This window comes from Primulina tabacum, chromosome 9 (genome assembly GCF_025594145.1).
Source record: "Primulina tabacum isolate GXHZ01 chromosome 9, ASM2559414v2, whole genome shotgun sequence".
NCBI classification, from domain to species: domain Eukaryota; kingdom Viridiplantae; phylum Streptophyta; class Magnoliopsida; order Lamiales; family Gesneriaceae; genus Primulina; species Primulina tabacum.
In genome coordinates, this window is record NC_134558.1 from 33,559,674 (window position 1) to 33,573,988 (window position 14,315).

At 31.0% G+C, this 14,315-nt stretch overlaps 1 protein-coding gene across 1 annotated transcript; it reads right to left on the bottom strand.

The window, feature by feature from the left end:
* Positions 1-1,407: 1,407 nt before the first annotated feature.
* LOC142556590 (zinc finger protein GIS3-like) lies at positions 1,408-2,623 on the bottom strand. The gene has a single exon (XM_075668057.1). It carries the CDS (start codon positions 2,291-2,293, stop codon positions 1,589-1,591), a length of 705 nt encoding a protein of 234 aa, XP_075524172.1. The 5' UTR covers positions 2,294-2,623; the 3' UTR covers positions 1,408-1,588.
* Positions 2,624-14,315: the final 11,692 nt, after the last annotated feature.

Below are 14,315 nucleotides of genomic sequence, written 5' to 3' on the forward strand. Positions count from 1 at the left end.
GAAGTAGTATTCATTTATGTTGATGTGTCGTTTCATTTTTTTCTAATTGCGAGCCTATGGAAGGTTGTTCTATGTAAGACATTCACCTTATCAGTCGTCGTCCGTCGATCTACTAGTGTGAAGCCACGGTGATGAAATCAAATTTGTGGGTCAAATTTGTAGCCCATATTTGAAGATGGAAGGGTATTTTAGTAAAAGAAAAACTTATCTGCTATTTATTCACGTCTCGAAAAAATGTACCAAACAAGAAGCACAATTATCTCATTTACTATATGTCTTTTGAATAACCATTACTTATCATTTTATCTTCTTAAATGTAATCACTCCTACCAAATGTAGCATTAATAAATTAGGATTATTTTTTTTCCAATAAAATTCGACAACATATTCGTGTGTTGGAGAGAATGTAGTGTGTGAGTAGTGGTCGTTAAGAATTAAGATAGAATTACTAGTTTGAGAATTTAGACGTGAGTGATTAGGGCTGTTTTCGAGAGTGATTAAGGCCCACTACATCTGAAAAAGATAGGCCCAGTAGCTCATACACGTGGGTTAGTTCGGAAATAAAAATAGTCGATAAGACAATATAATGTTTAGTAAGGACAATGTTTTTTAAAAATATTTTGTAATAAAAAAATAGTTCTCTAAATTAGTTTTTGACAAAAACTTGTGTGAGACGGTTTACGGATCGTATTTTGTGAGACGGATCTCTTATTCGGGTCATTCACGGAAAAGTATTACTTTTTATGCTAAGAGTATTACTTTTTATTGTGAATATCGATAGGGTTGACTCGTCTCACAAATAAAGATCTGTGAGATCGTCTCACAAGAGACTTACTCTTAGTTTTTTTATAATGTCAATCATGATATTACAATGCTATTTTTACCATTTTACTTCTATTATTTACCGTATATATAGATAAACGTCTTTTTTCTTAATTATGAAATTTAGAATTTAATGAAACATACAAGAAAACTATATAAAGTACAGCATATATATATATAGTATATACACCAAAATTCCAACGGGACAAATATTTTTTTTATTGATATCTCAATCAACCAATCGAATATTTATTAATACGTAATTGATAACAATATGAACGTTTTTATGCTTAGAAATAAGAGTAGGTCTCATGTGAGACCGTCTCACGGATCTTAATCTGTGAGATGGGTCAATCTTACCGATATTCATAATAAAAGTAATAATCTTAGCATAAAAAGTAATATTTTTTTATTGATGACTCAAATAAGATATCCGTCTCACAAATACGACCCCTGAAATCGTCGCACGCAAGTTTTTGCCTAGAAACAAAGTATTACAATTCTTTCTTCCATACTTGATATTTTTCCGACACATGTGACTTGTAAACTTTTCCACATCATCGTTTTTAGGGAAATCTTGGGATATTCACTAAATATGTAAATTTACATTTCACATTCCATATGAAAATACAGTAAACTAATCAATGCATTTGAGAAATTCTCCCCTTGTAAAAATAAATAAATAAATCAGAATATATACAAAAATTGAACGCAAATAATTTATACGTGGCTTCACAGCTGATTCTCAAAGATGGGCTCCAAAAACTCACGGGCCGGCTGGAGCTAAGCCGAGGTGCAAATCTAGCCCGAATGCATCATCCAGACTGAGCCCATCGTCAGCTGTTGAAAATCTGCTCAAACAAGGCCCGTCTAATCTTCCTTTGCGGGCCTTGATCTGTTGTTGGGGCCCAATGGTCGTTATGCAAGACTCCCCTGTGCCGCCGGCGCAAGATGAGTTCCCCCCACCCCTGCCACTTGTCGAAGGCGAAAACACACTGCTATGCGAAACGTGGAAGGATGGCGCAGCGCGTGGGACGTAAACCCACGAAGGAGACGCACCCACAGCCGTAGGGATCATCATGGAGCCGGCGGCTGGCAGAAGGTGCGTCGGCGGAGCGAAGGCGGAGACCATAGGGTTACGCATGTACGAGACGGCGGCGTTTCGACTGGCCTGTAACTGTGCACGCTTGAGCTGCTGCCTTTCTTTCTTGTGAGCGTTTTGGTGACCGCCCAAAGCCTGCGAGTTGGAGAATTCTCGGCAGCAGTATTGGCACTCGTACTTCCGGCTGTCGGACGACGGGAAAACGCCGGTTTCCGGCAGGGCTGAGGTGGATTTGGTGGAGTCAACCTCTTGATGATCTTCTGCCACGTTGAAACCGAAGAGTTTCAAGCGGCCATTACTATTGCCTGTTGTGTTGTTGCATGTTTCTTTTCGATAATCAAGATGATCTGCCATGCTGTACATAAACATACAGCTGCTATTCGTGTATGTATAGATGAGTGGCTTGTGTTATCTATGGCAGATGAAAGGGAGACAGAAAGAGGAAGCAAATTGCTTGAAGTATGGAATCAGGAAAGATTTGGCATCTGAGAGGGTATTTATACAAGTTGTAATGAATTTATATATTTAGTATATAATAAGCAAGAGGTACGCTGATTATGAACAGATTTAATGATTTTTTTAGAATCCGATGGTGAAATTATGATAAAAGATTTGATTTTTCTCATTTCAAGCTTTACCTTTGTTTTTTTTTTTTTTCAACACCAAAAGAAAGAAGAAAGATAGCTCGAGATAAACATGGGGACCCAATGAAATTGCATCTGTCTTTTGGTCACCATCATTTCTATATTTTTGTCTCAAATTCATGTATGGGAACTTACTAGATTGCCATTGAATTCTTGATACCTTTGTTTTATCCATAAATGTACTTTCACCAAAAAAAGAGATGCATGATTATGGGAGGGCAATAACCAAATTTAATTTGCTATTTTGTGTGCAATTAATAATTAGTGGAGTGTGGAGTGAGAGAATGCGATGCATGTGAAGTGGTTGAACTATCAAAAGATTAAGCTTTGCCTATTGTTTTGAGTAAGAAATCATGTCTTCCACCTCTTTCTTGTTCTTTCTTGTTAGCAAGTGCAATCAAAAACACATCCATGAAGTCTTTCTTTTAGTCCAAAAGAGGAAAAAAAAGTCTAATTTCATGGATATAATTTAAAAAATCATAATAAAATAAATCGTCCTTTGTATTCCGAATTCGAGGCCTCCCTCTATACTAGAAAGATCGAAATGGTCATATCTCAATCATCATTAATTGTTTACGTTAATAAACACTCGTGGTAGGGTAAAAATTCCAAGAAAATCATTAAAAAGGTTTATTTGAAGTTGAAGATTTGGCAAATATTTTTTCAAATGAATATATAATAAAATTAAATAAGCTAGTAAACATGTTGTTTTGTCTTGTTTCATGTTAAAAACGTAGCTTTTAAAGAAGGCGGTGTTGTTTAATTAGTAATAATTGTCCAATAATCAATTAGTACGTACGATATCCATCTGAAATTTATCAAAAGTTATACTAAAATTTATACCGGTTAAAAAGTACAACTCAAATCATTTTAAATCTTACGGTGGTCCAAGTGTCACGTTTCGATTGTCGCACAGCAGGGACAATTATTGTACCCAAACAATATTTCTCAATAATTGTAGTCTTTGCAATCAATTAGAATCGAACTCGTGATATTGGCTTTAATATCAATTGTAAGACCAAGTGTTTGTTATTTTACCAAAAGCTATAAATATTGGTAATGGTGCAACTTAAATCTTTTTAAATTATATAATAGCCGGCCCAAACGTAATGTTTCGATGTCTTTACCAGCAAAAAAAAAAAAATTATTGCACTTGACAAATTTCATTGGTTTAAGTTTGTAGACATTTACTAGACTTTATAATTTACTCGATCCAATCCTTTTCTTTGACATTTTTCGTGTAGAGAAAAATGGATCATGGAAGAAATCTTGGCCTGGCCCCGGTTAACTTTGTGTCTATTTGATCAACTCAAGATGCATCGCTTGAATATTCACAGCTCCATACCCTACTTATTATTTATATTTATATTATCTACATACGGACTTGAAGACTTCTACACTAACTAATCCATACGCCAAATTGTGAAGTAAAAGATATTGTCTATTTTTAGGCGTTGCTTTCTAATTAATTATATTATATATTTTTACTATATATTATATCATAATAAAAAAAGAGGATCTTGTACTTATTTCTTGATATATCAATCAAATATATAATGTAGGACCGGAAGTTTGTCATTTTACCAAAAGTAATAGTTTGTGTTAATAGTTCAATTCAAGCAAAATACTTTTAAATCCAAACGTATTCAAAAGATTGAGATGCTCGTGCCCACAAGTCTTGATTTACTCCCTTTTATTTCGATTAAAAAAATTGATGTACCCATCGTCTTTGGCGGTAAAAGAAGTAAATTTTCGCATTAGTGCTGTAGATTTGTGACCTTGTGGGGGTGGCAGCTCAGAGCTCTAGTTATTGCTTTTTTTTGTGATTTGAAATGCTTACACGTAGTTTTCTCAAATCGTTATCAAATATCAAACTCTGGCTAATGAACTAGCATATTTTCTTGGAGTGAAATGAGGGCCAAAAAAGGGTTAGTTTTAGAATATTAATTGTCCAAAATGAACAATCCAGTTGGTGATCAGTGTTCTATGAATGGTCGGCAGCAGGGGAGGAGCCAGGAATCTGGCGTTATCCGGGCTAGAATTTTAAACTCTAACATCCTTTAATATTTTAAATTGATCTATCCGGACTAATATCAAATTTATTCAAAATTATACAAAAATTTACATATAAATTTTTGTAACCAGCCCGGGTACAGCAAGCTGTACCTCCGCCCCTGGTCGGCAGTCAATAGCTAAGTTTTGAAGCTCAGCTAAACTCTAAACGAGAGGTGTATCATCCGGTCTCTGAGTTGTTTGAGTAAATGAGCACATGAACAATAATCATGGTTTTGATCGATTCCATTATCAACACATTCTCAAACGATTCTGTCGTATATAGTTTGTCCAGTGCATTTTATATAGTTGTCTAGTGTAATTTTCCAAGTATTATGTTATAACTCGGAATATTTATTAGTGTAAACCGAATAACGATAGTTGTGGAAAAAAAACTTTAAACCACATATACAAGTCAAGAATTTTGAAGTACTGCCATAAAGAGATGCTAATGGACTAAGACAAATCTCAGCTAAAGCAAATCATCTAATATATAGCCAAAATCGAGTAAAACTTTGTAAATAAAAAAATCCATAATCCGTAAAACTTTGTAAATAAAAAAATCCAAAATTTTAGATAATTTTTGCAAATATTTTTGAAAAATTATTATGGATTTTTTCTTTACAAATCCGTAAAACTTTGTAAATAAAAAAATCCATAATCGTTTTTGTAATCATTTGGAAACATTATCTTAAAAGAATCAAATCGGAACTGAAACAAGGATTTGATCTATTCAATCAATGTTTGTATTGGAAAAATGTATAATCATTTTTTTAAAACATTTACAAATATTACTTTAATAAAATAAATTGAAACAAAAGCTAAGATTCTACTCAAACAATTTTTTCCTAATTCTACCCATCGATTTTACGACATTAATGGTCAAACCTACATCACTTACTGCTCACCCAAGAATTTTCTTTTCCTATCCATGTTCTATAGTACTTTGGACAACATTACGAATTAAGCAATTTCAGGTTTAATTTTAAACGAGGGAAAATTACGAAAACATCCCACAAAATATTCTCGTGCAAAGAAACTAGGATGTTGAAAATATAAAACTGTAAAAATATTAAATTAAAATTTATTTTTTAAAATAAATTTTAATTTATAAGTACCTAAATATATGGCACCCACCCTTACTTGATGATGATATATTAATGATTTTGGATGTTTGCGTGATTGACGTTGATATTAGGCTTTGGTTTCTATGGGAAGATCTCCGCAAATCCTTACTAACCACATCTTGAAAGTGAGAGATATGATGAAATGAAGAAAGAAACACATTTTGGTCACTTATTTACCCAAAAAATAAAAAAAATCATGCATAGTTGATTGAAATATATGTGCTTAGCTAGCTAGAAACTTCATTATTATGCATATATGTAGGACCTTTCCCCAACAAAAAAAAGAAAAGAAAAGGGACAAATAAATAAAATCAATCATGATATATTAAAATTCTAAAATTTACATTTTGAGATTTTGTTAAGTAATTAAAATAAATAAGAGACGAATTTTGAAAAGTCTTCACAACTCGATGTACGACCCCACCATGTCTCCTCTTTTTAAGTGGTTCAATTTCATATCATAACTGGCAGTCGAAAATTTCGTTCCTTGATAAAGATATTTTTCAAAATCTATCTTTTGCTACTGTGAATTATTTGATTATCTTACATTAATGGGCTCTTCAACATTAGATTCCTAAGATGATTAATTTGCTATACTTGTTTTTTAAGCAAAAACTTGTGTGAGACGGTTTCTCGGATCGTATTTTGTGAAACGGATCTGTTATTTGGGTCATCCATGAAAAAATATTACTTTTTATGCTAAGAATATTATTTTTATTGTGAATATCGATAGGGTTGACTCGTTTCATAGATAAAGATTCGTGAGATCATCTCACAAAAAACCTAGTCTTGCTTGCAGTGAAAACTTATTGATTCTCGTTTCATTTTGCTCTTAGTGTTTTTAATATATATATAATTTTGATAATGAGAGTACTCATTACAGGCATATATGATTAGATGTTCATGACGTCACATCAATGATCGACATTAGGCGCTCGCAATTTCCGAAGATATGCTTGATAAGGTTGGTAACTCAATTATTGGGGTGAATCGGTCAAAAATTCACATCATTATGCGAGTTAAGCAGAAAATTTAATGTCGAGAAATCATAAATAAATTTGATACCCATAAGAATTTGGGTCATAATTAATCCAATTTATTATTTGAATACATCATTAACCCAATTTGTTATTTGGATATTCCAGGACAGAGTCAATATGCTGGTCACTTTCCTGAGGACCCGGGCACTCTTCCTCTTCCCAGGCAGTCATCATAGTCCGAGCTCTCAGACAAATACCCGGGTAACCTACTACCCGGCCATCTCGAAACTTGCACCATACTCGAATGTGATTGGTACAGGCGGTCTGATCTGTCAGAACAACTTGGGTTTGGAGTGTCCTAGAAGTCATCAGAAGCTACAAGTATGGGCAGCCGACTTGTCATACTTAGTAGGTGGCACGAGAATCGAGGTACATATCCCATTTTTCTACTATAAATAGCAGGTATTAATGTCATTTACTTTTTCTGAAAAAACCTTTGAACTCTAAGGCACTTATAGATTTTCTCTCAAATATTGCTTGTGTTCACCTGAAAAGTCTGCTGATTTTAGCATCGGAGTGGCTACGTCGGACACCCCTCCGGCGCCCATTCACGGGTTTCTTTCATTGTTTGCAGGTGTTGGCACAGCCATTATCTTCCTTCAAGATTCTCAAACATTATAAATTGTTGATTTGATCCGTTGGAGCTATTTACCCGGCTCACCTATTTCAGCGGGTTCTGATCAAAATTCACGTGTAATGTTCGTTGAACCAAGTTGTAAAATCCTGTACGTTGAGTTCCATGAACATCTTAAAGCAATATAAAGCATAATTATGACAAATAGATCTAGACTTTAGGTTAGATTAGTATCCGATTATTACAATATAATAAACAGTGATAAAAACCTATTAGCTACTCGTTAGCTTTAGAAAATGAGAAATTCAACTACATACACGACAAAGAAACGTTTTAACTATACACCCAACGATACACATTGAACCAAACACGTGAGATCTACAAATAACTAAAGAATAACATTTAATCGCTAAAAAAAAGTTTGTTGTGTGATTTCTTATTGTATCGAAATATTAATGTTAAAATAAACAATATAGGGTAACATTTAATATTACACTAGGTATCGAAATTTGTTAATTTCATTGCTCTAATTTCTTTATTTTCTAGTATTTTCTTTTAGATGTATAGTAAATTTGTTGTGTGATTTCTTATTATAAGTGTATGGTGTCAAGTTTTTAGCACTTGAATAATTATAAATATCGTCCAATAGAAAATTGATAATTTAATATTACACTAGGTATCGAAATTAATATAATCTCAACTATATTTAGAAAATCAAATATGAGATTGGTAATGTAAAATAAATATTGTAATAATTAATCAACGATCGACAAGATTTATAAGGAAAAATAAGTGAGAGACAGATTTTATAAGTTTGATTTCATTGACTATCCACTATGTTTAATTTCTATCAATATCTATATAATAGAATCTTTTATTTTATTAATAAAAACTTCTCAATCTTTGTTACTCCCCTTCCAAAGTGATCCGTATAAATTTATTATCTTTTATCGATTTCAATATTTTTATTATAAATCAAATATCAAATAACATAACCAATGTGTTTCTTTGTGTAGGGACTTTTTTTTAAAAAAAAAACATGGTTAGTCAAGAACTCAAATTACAGTAAAGTACGGGTATCATAGGACACGACACGTTAATGTCAAACTTGTTCCATTTAACATATTTTCGCTTTGCTTTATGAGGATGACGTTAGTTGCTGCCTCTCATGAGTTACGACTCAATTCAATTATTTAGTCCACAAAATTGGACTTAATCTTTTTAAAAAAAAAGACCAAATAGAAAAAAAAACATATAATTTAAATGACTATATATATATATATATATATATGATACTCACGGGAAATTTAGGGTCCGATTCCAGCAAGTGTCACTAGTCCAGATGCAGGTTTCGAAATTACCCTGAGCCTGAAATCACAAATAAGATCGTTAGGAGGGGGCCAGGAGGGTGTCCTGGCGTAGCTCCTCCGACGCTCAAATCAGAGAATGAGGATATATAGGGGAGCAGCTAAGGGTGCTGCTGAAAATAATATATTGAATGAATGAACTGAACACTCAAACCTGGTATTTATAGGAGAATATCTGGGCCCTTGATGGGCCTGTCTTCCCCTTGGACGAGGGATGAGCCAGGGGTAGTGGGCTCATCGCTGAGGTATCAATATATATATATATTATATATATATATATATATATATATATATATATATATTATATACACACAAATTAAATGAGTAAAATGAAAATTCATTGTAATATGACCAGAAATGAAAAAACATGCAAGTTACACGTGAGACGATCTCATGAGTCATTTAACACAATATATAAATCACATTAACACATTTTGTAAATGATGCCTTATATTGCACGATATTTAAATTATTATATATTTTCTGTGCATGTTCGTACGCTTAAGAGTTTAATTAATTTGGATTGACGTGTCTAAGTGTAATCTAATTTGTCAAGCTTGTTGATTAAACTAAAAATGGCCTTAAGCAATCATTTAGTTAAATAATTAGGAATGTCTTTTCTTGTTATCAATCGTTTCCACCACCTAAAATTTAAAACGTTTAAGGACTTAATCATGCCTACTTTTGGTTGATGTAGATAATATGTCATTTGGGATCTCATCGAATCGCAAGCCTGGCCCGCAAAGATTTATTCATTTCCAAAGTTAAATTATTGACAACAATTGCTTATTATAATATATTTTTGTCCCATCATACCAAAAAAAAAAAAAAAAAATCAATTTTGTAATACGGATATATTCTATTTTATCATCATCTATGTTATCATCTATGTTATAATGTCTTATTTTTTAAAAAAAATTAAGAAGTTTTGGTAAACATGAAGTGAATATTATCATGTCCATAAAAAATAATGGTTTAATAAATGTCTAATTAATTAATGTGATATTGCAAAGTAAAGCTTTTTTTAGTTGGAAGAAAGTCTATTATAATTATGTATTGACTATTATATCTCGACCCAAATTTAAGATATTGGTGTCAGATTACCTATAAATCATCGATGAGTCCGGTAACGTTGGATCCATGAATATATGAAGTTTTTATATCGGGTGGAGTTAGCTTTAAGTCACTTAAAGTGACATTTTCTCCCCTCCCAAAATTGTTGATTAAACTCTAACTAATTAAATATTATGATTATTATATAATTAACCTAATCTGAGGTCCCCCAACCCCTGTCCTAAGCCTAGATTACTGTCTAGAATGTCTACTATTTTTTTTAAAGATTGATTATGAAATCCACTGGGGTTTTGAGATTTATTTAATCTGTTGAGAAGGGATTGGTCAATTGATGAGACAAAATTAATTAAGATTTTAATAATTAAATTACATTTGTTTTTGGATTGCCGATTTTAAACTGGACAATATAGACGGCAATACAGACACCGCTTAACATGTGCACATGAATATGTCATGATATAAAATTATACAGCAAGTATTCATTAATTAACCTGATCAATTTATATAAATATTGGGATTAATTGTAATAACTAAATGTTAATCGATTTGGTGAAATCTTATTTAAAATTACAAAATTTACCCTCATTATATAACTTTATTGAATATTTTTTCCTAAAATAATCTTTCTTTTTAAATTCAGTATTATCTTTATTTATATTTTTTAGTTTTTAGATAGTTTATCAGTCTTATGATTTAAAAAAAATGTGTAAAAATCATTTATTAGAAAGCAAAATAGTATCATGTTTAGACAAATATTTCAACTTTATTAGCACAACGCGTGCAAAGAAACATTGGTATAAACGATGCCAAGTTGATAGATTCCAGTGGCTCTGAGGTGGCAAGACATGGACTTGAATTTACGTATACTTCTTATATATGTATATATGTGGTGTTGTTTTACGTTGGATCTTAAATTCGAGATCTTTCTCTATGAAAAATAAGATGTTATTATGAATTAGATTTGAATAAACGTCTAATATATTCTAAAATGAATCATGTTGTTTGAGTTCAAGTCGAGATCACAAATTTGATTAAATATTTGAGCTACGATTGATAATTGTCAATGTTTGCGTCGTAAGAACTTTAAATCAATCGAAATAAGATATTTGGGTCGATAATCTATCTCTTCATGAAACTATTTGAGACAAATCCAAGAAACCAGTTGATTTATTAATGTTGAGATCCGATTTAATAGTCATATGCATGTGAATGACTTTGGCATGTAAGCTTTCGTATTTACCTTAACACATGCTCGGCTTAATTAATTACCAAAGAATCTTACTTTAAAAATCAATTATTTTACAAATATATGGAAGTTAAAATCATTGGATTCATGCTAGAATCTAGATGTACAGTACATTTAGATCCACGCACATGTTGGTATGTTTCTTTTTCAAGGGTAATGAAGAATAAAAAAAATAAAAGAGATTTGATTGGATTCAAGGGTATTTTTGTCATTCCAAATAAAAAAATGTAGGTTTTGATAAAACCTAATTGTATATCCAACATTTTTAAATTATAAAATGCTTATGTAAATATCTAAACTTTGTTCTATACCTCAAAAAATATTAAATAATACATACCGACTCTTTTGCAGTATTCATATTTCTATGGTGTAGTTAAATAATAATAAGGAAGTTAAGCTCTCGTTGTTTACTCAATGTACGTCGAAAAGTGACAATTTCGGGTTCTATCGTTATAAAAAAAATTAGTAATAATTAGGAAGTTCAAGTCAATACAGGCATGTTCGTGAAGAAAAAAAAAGTACGCAACTATGACATTTCGAATGAATGTATGTTATTGGACCATTTCTAAGTCAAAGTTTTAGCCAGTAAACTGTGTTTTCAAGTCTAAGAACATATAACCTAAGATGGCGTTTTCTGGTCGATTTGTATTTATAATTTATATTTTTGATATGTTGCTGATCTACGATGTACATTTATATATGTGAACACTGATGAGTTGAAACTCACCTATTAGATGTAATTAAATATGAAAAAATTCTGCAACATATAAATGAGTGTCACATCATGCTTACATAAATATATCCAATTAACGTATAACATATCATAACTGTATAACATGTACTTGCACATGTTGATTGTCGTTAATTTCATTAATTGATCGTCGGTTTCCTGTCAATGTGCCAATAATTTAGGCCGGCTTTACTGTGTTTCGTACAATATATAATATGCCTATAGATGTAACTTAATTTTGGTAGAGTATTAAATTAATTGTAGCATGGGCCTAGCTAGTAGAATCTAGCTTAGGAATTATTCTGAGATATTAATTTATGTAAGTTTATGAGACAAAGTTTGGTTCGGGGACGACGTGATGAAAAATTATGTATAATTTAGATATCAAGATAAATTAATAAATATGGATAACATAAATTATTATGAATAATTATTTATAAAATTTGAGATAATATATATTTTTCTGAAATACTAACAGTTTTGATTTTATATAGAGAACAAACTCTTTAGAGTAAGTATCTTGTGAGACGGTCTCACGATTCTTTATATGTGAGACGGGTCAACCCTACCGATATTCACAATAAATAATAATTTTAGCGTAAAAAGTAATATTTTTCATGAATGACCCAAATAAGATATCAGTCTTACAAAATACGATCCGTGAGACCGTCTCACACAAGTTTTTGCCAACTCTTTAACAAGTAGTATCGGAACATAACCGAGTTAATTTACAATGATATTTCGAATTAATTTGGATATTAAACAAATTTGAAAATATTTGAAATATCTTCGAAGTCAAAGTGTATTTATATTCGATAGCTTGATTTGGGCACAATTATTTATTTATCAAAATTGTGCTTTAGTAAGTATTGGGCTGCAGATGAATGACCAGACGTTGCTTATTAGAATGGGCTAAAATGGAGTTTGAAACCCGGCTCAGTACCCATCATATGTGAGAAATTTTCTTCAACTGAAATGCCCGTGTTTAATCAATGGATAAACATAGTTTTATTATGAGAGAGTTGTACACTTGACAATTTTTTTAAAAATATTATTAAAATATCGAATCATATTTTGTATAATTTTTTATTTCTAAAGACGCCATCTAGGCGGTCAGCGGTCGCCTAGCAACTCAATTTTTACAAAAACGATGCCTCTAAGCATTGTTACATTAACCGACATTCTAGATTTATACTGTAATTGTTTTAAAATTTTAATTTTTTAAGGATTATTCGTCATATTTTCTCATTAATTTGTATTGGATGAAAATAAAAAATATATCATGAATTTTTAGTTTGATTCCGATACTGAAAAATTGTTGGAGAAATATGAAAGTGAACAAAAATAATTAAATGTCTAGGCTAAAAAAACCCATAGGAGCCACCTAGGCGGAAGTCCAAGCTCACTTAGACGTTAAGCGATGGGTGGCTGTCGGCATACCACATTTTAAAACACACTGATAAAATGATACAAAATATGAAAATATAAATTTTTTAATAGCATAAAAAATGATACGAAATTTAATCGGTTAATCCATAAAAAGATTAGGTCTTTTATGATTAGATGAGTCGATCTGAATCATATATACATGAAAAAATTAATATTTTTGATATAGAAATAATATTTTCATGAATCGAGTCAGGTGGAAGATTCGACTCACAAAATTAACCTATGAAACAATCTCATTTGAGTTTTTTGTATAATAAGAAATAGAATTTACTACTTTATAATTTAAACTATTAGACCACACTGTACGTTTAGCATCATCCTATCTAATAAATAGTGGTAGATGAGCAACTTTGATATGTGTTAATAATTCCTTATTTGCACAAAGCCAACTAATTTAAGCGGTAGTAGATCTTTTGTGAAACGATCTAATTTATCTTTATCCGTGATACATATCAACTTCTCATATTTACAATAATAAGTAATATTTTTGAAATAAAAAATAATAATTTTTCATGGGAACCCAAATGATAGATTAGTATCACAAAATTGACTTGTTAAACTGTTTCACAAAGTTTTTGTGTTTAAGCGGTTGGGCTTATAATTTTTTCCTTTCTTTTTAAATCATTCTAATATAATTTTCTTAAATAAGATTTAAATCTGAAAATGATTAAGGATCAATGAAATATATATATGAATACTCTATAGGGAATTCACATTATTAATACTTATAACTCAGATTTAATGTATACTTACTTATTAGTAAAAAAGTAGAAATGATACATATATCAAGAAAGAGTCGATTCGCGATGAGACTAACGAGTATAATATTATTGGTACGAACCTTTGTACGGTATCTTCTTTCAAAAAATAACAACAATAATATTAAAAAAATAATTAATGTATAATATCAAGAGCTAACCCTAGCCAGTTAAGAGTGCAATGTTCCATTATACCACTAGCTATAGAGTATGCCACGTTATAAATTTATAATAATTTATAGAAATCATAAATTTTAATATATAATTAGACGTATTAAAATTAGTTTATAGTATAAAAATTTAATGAATAATCTTTTGAATAATTAAGAA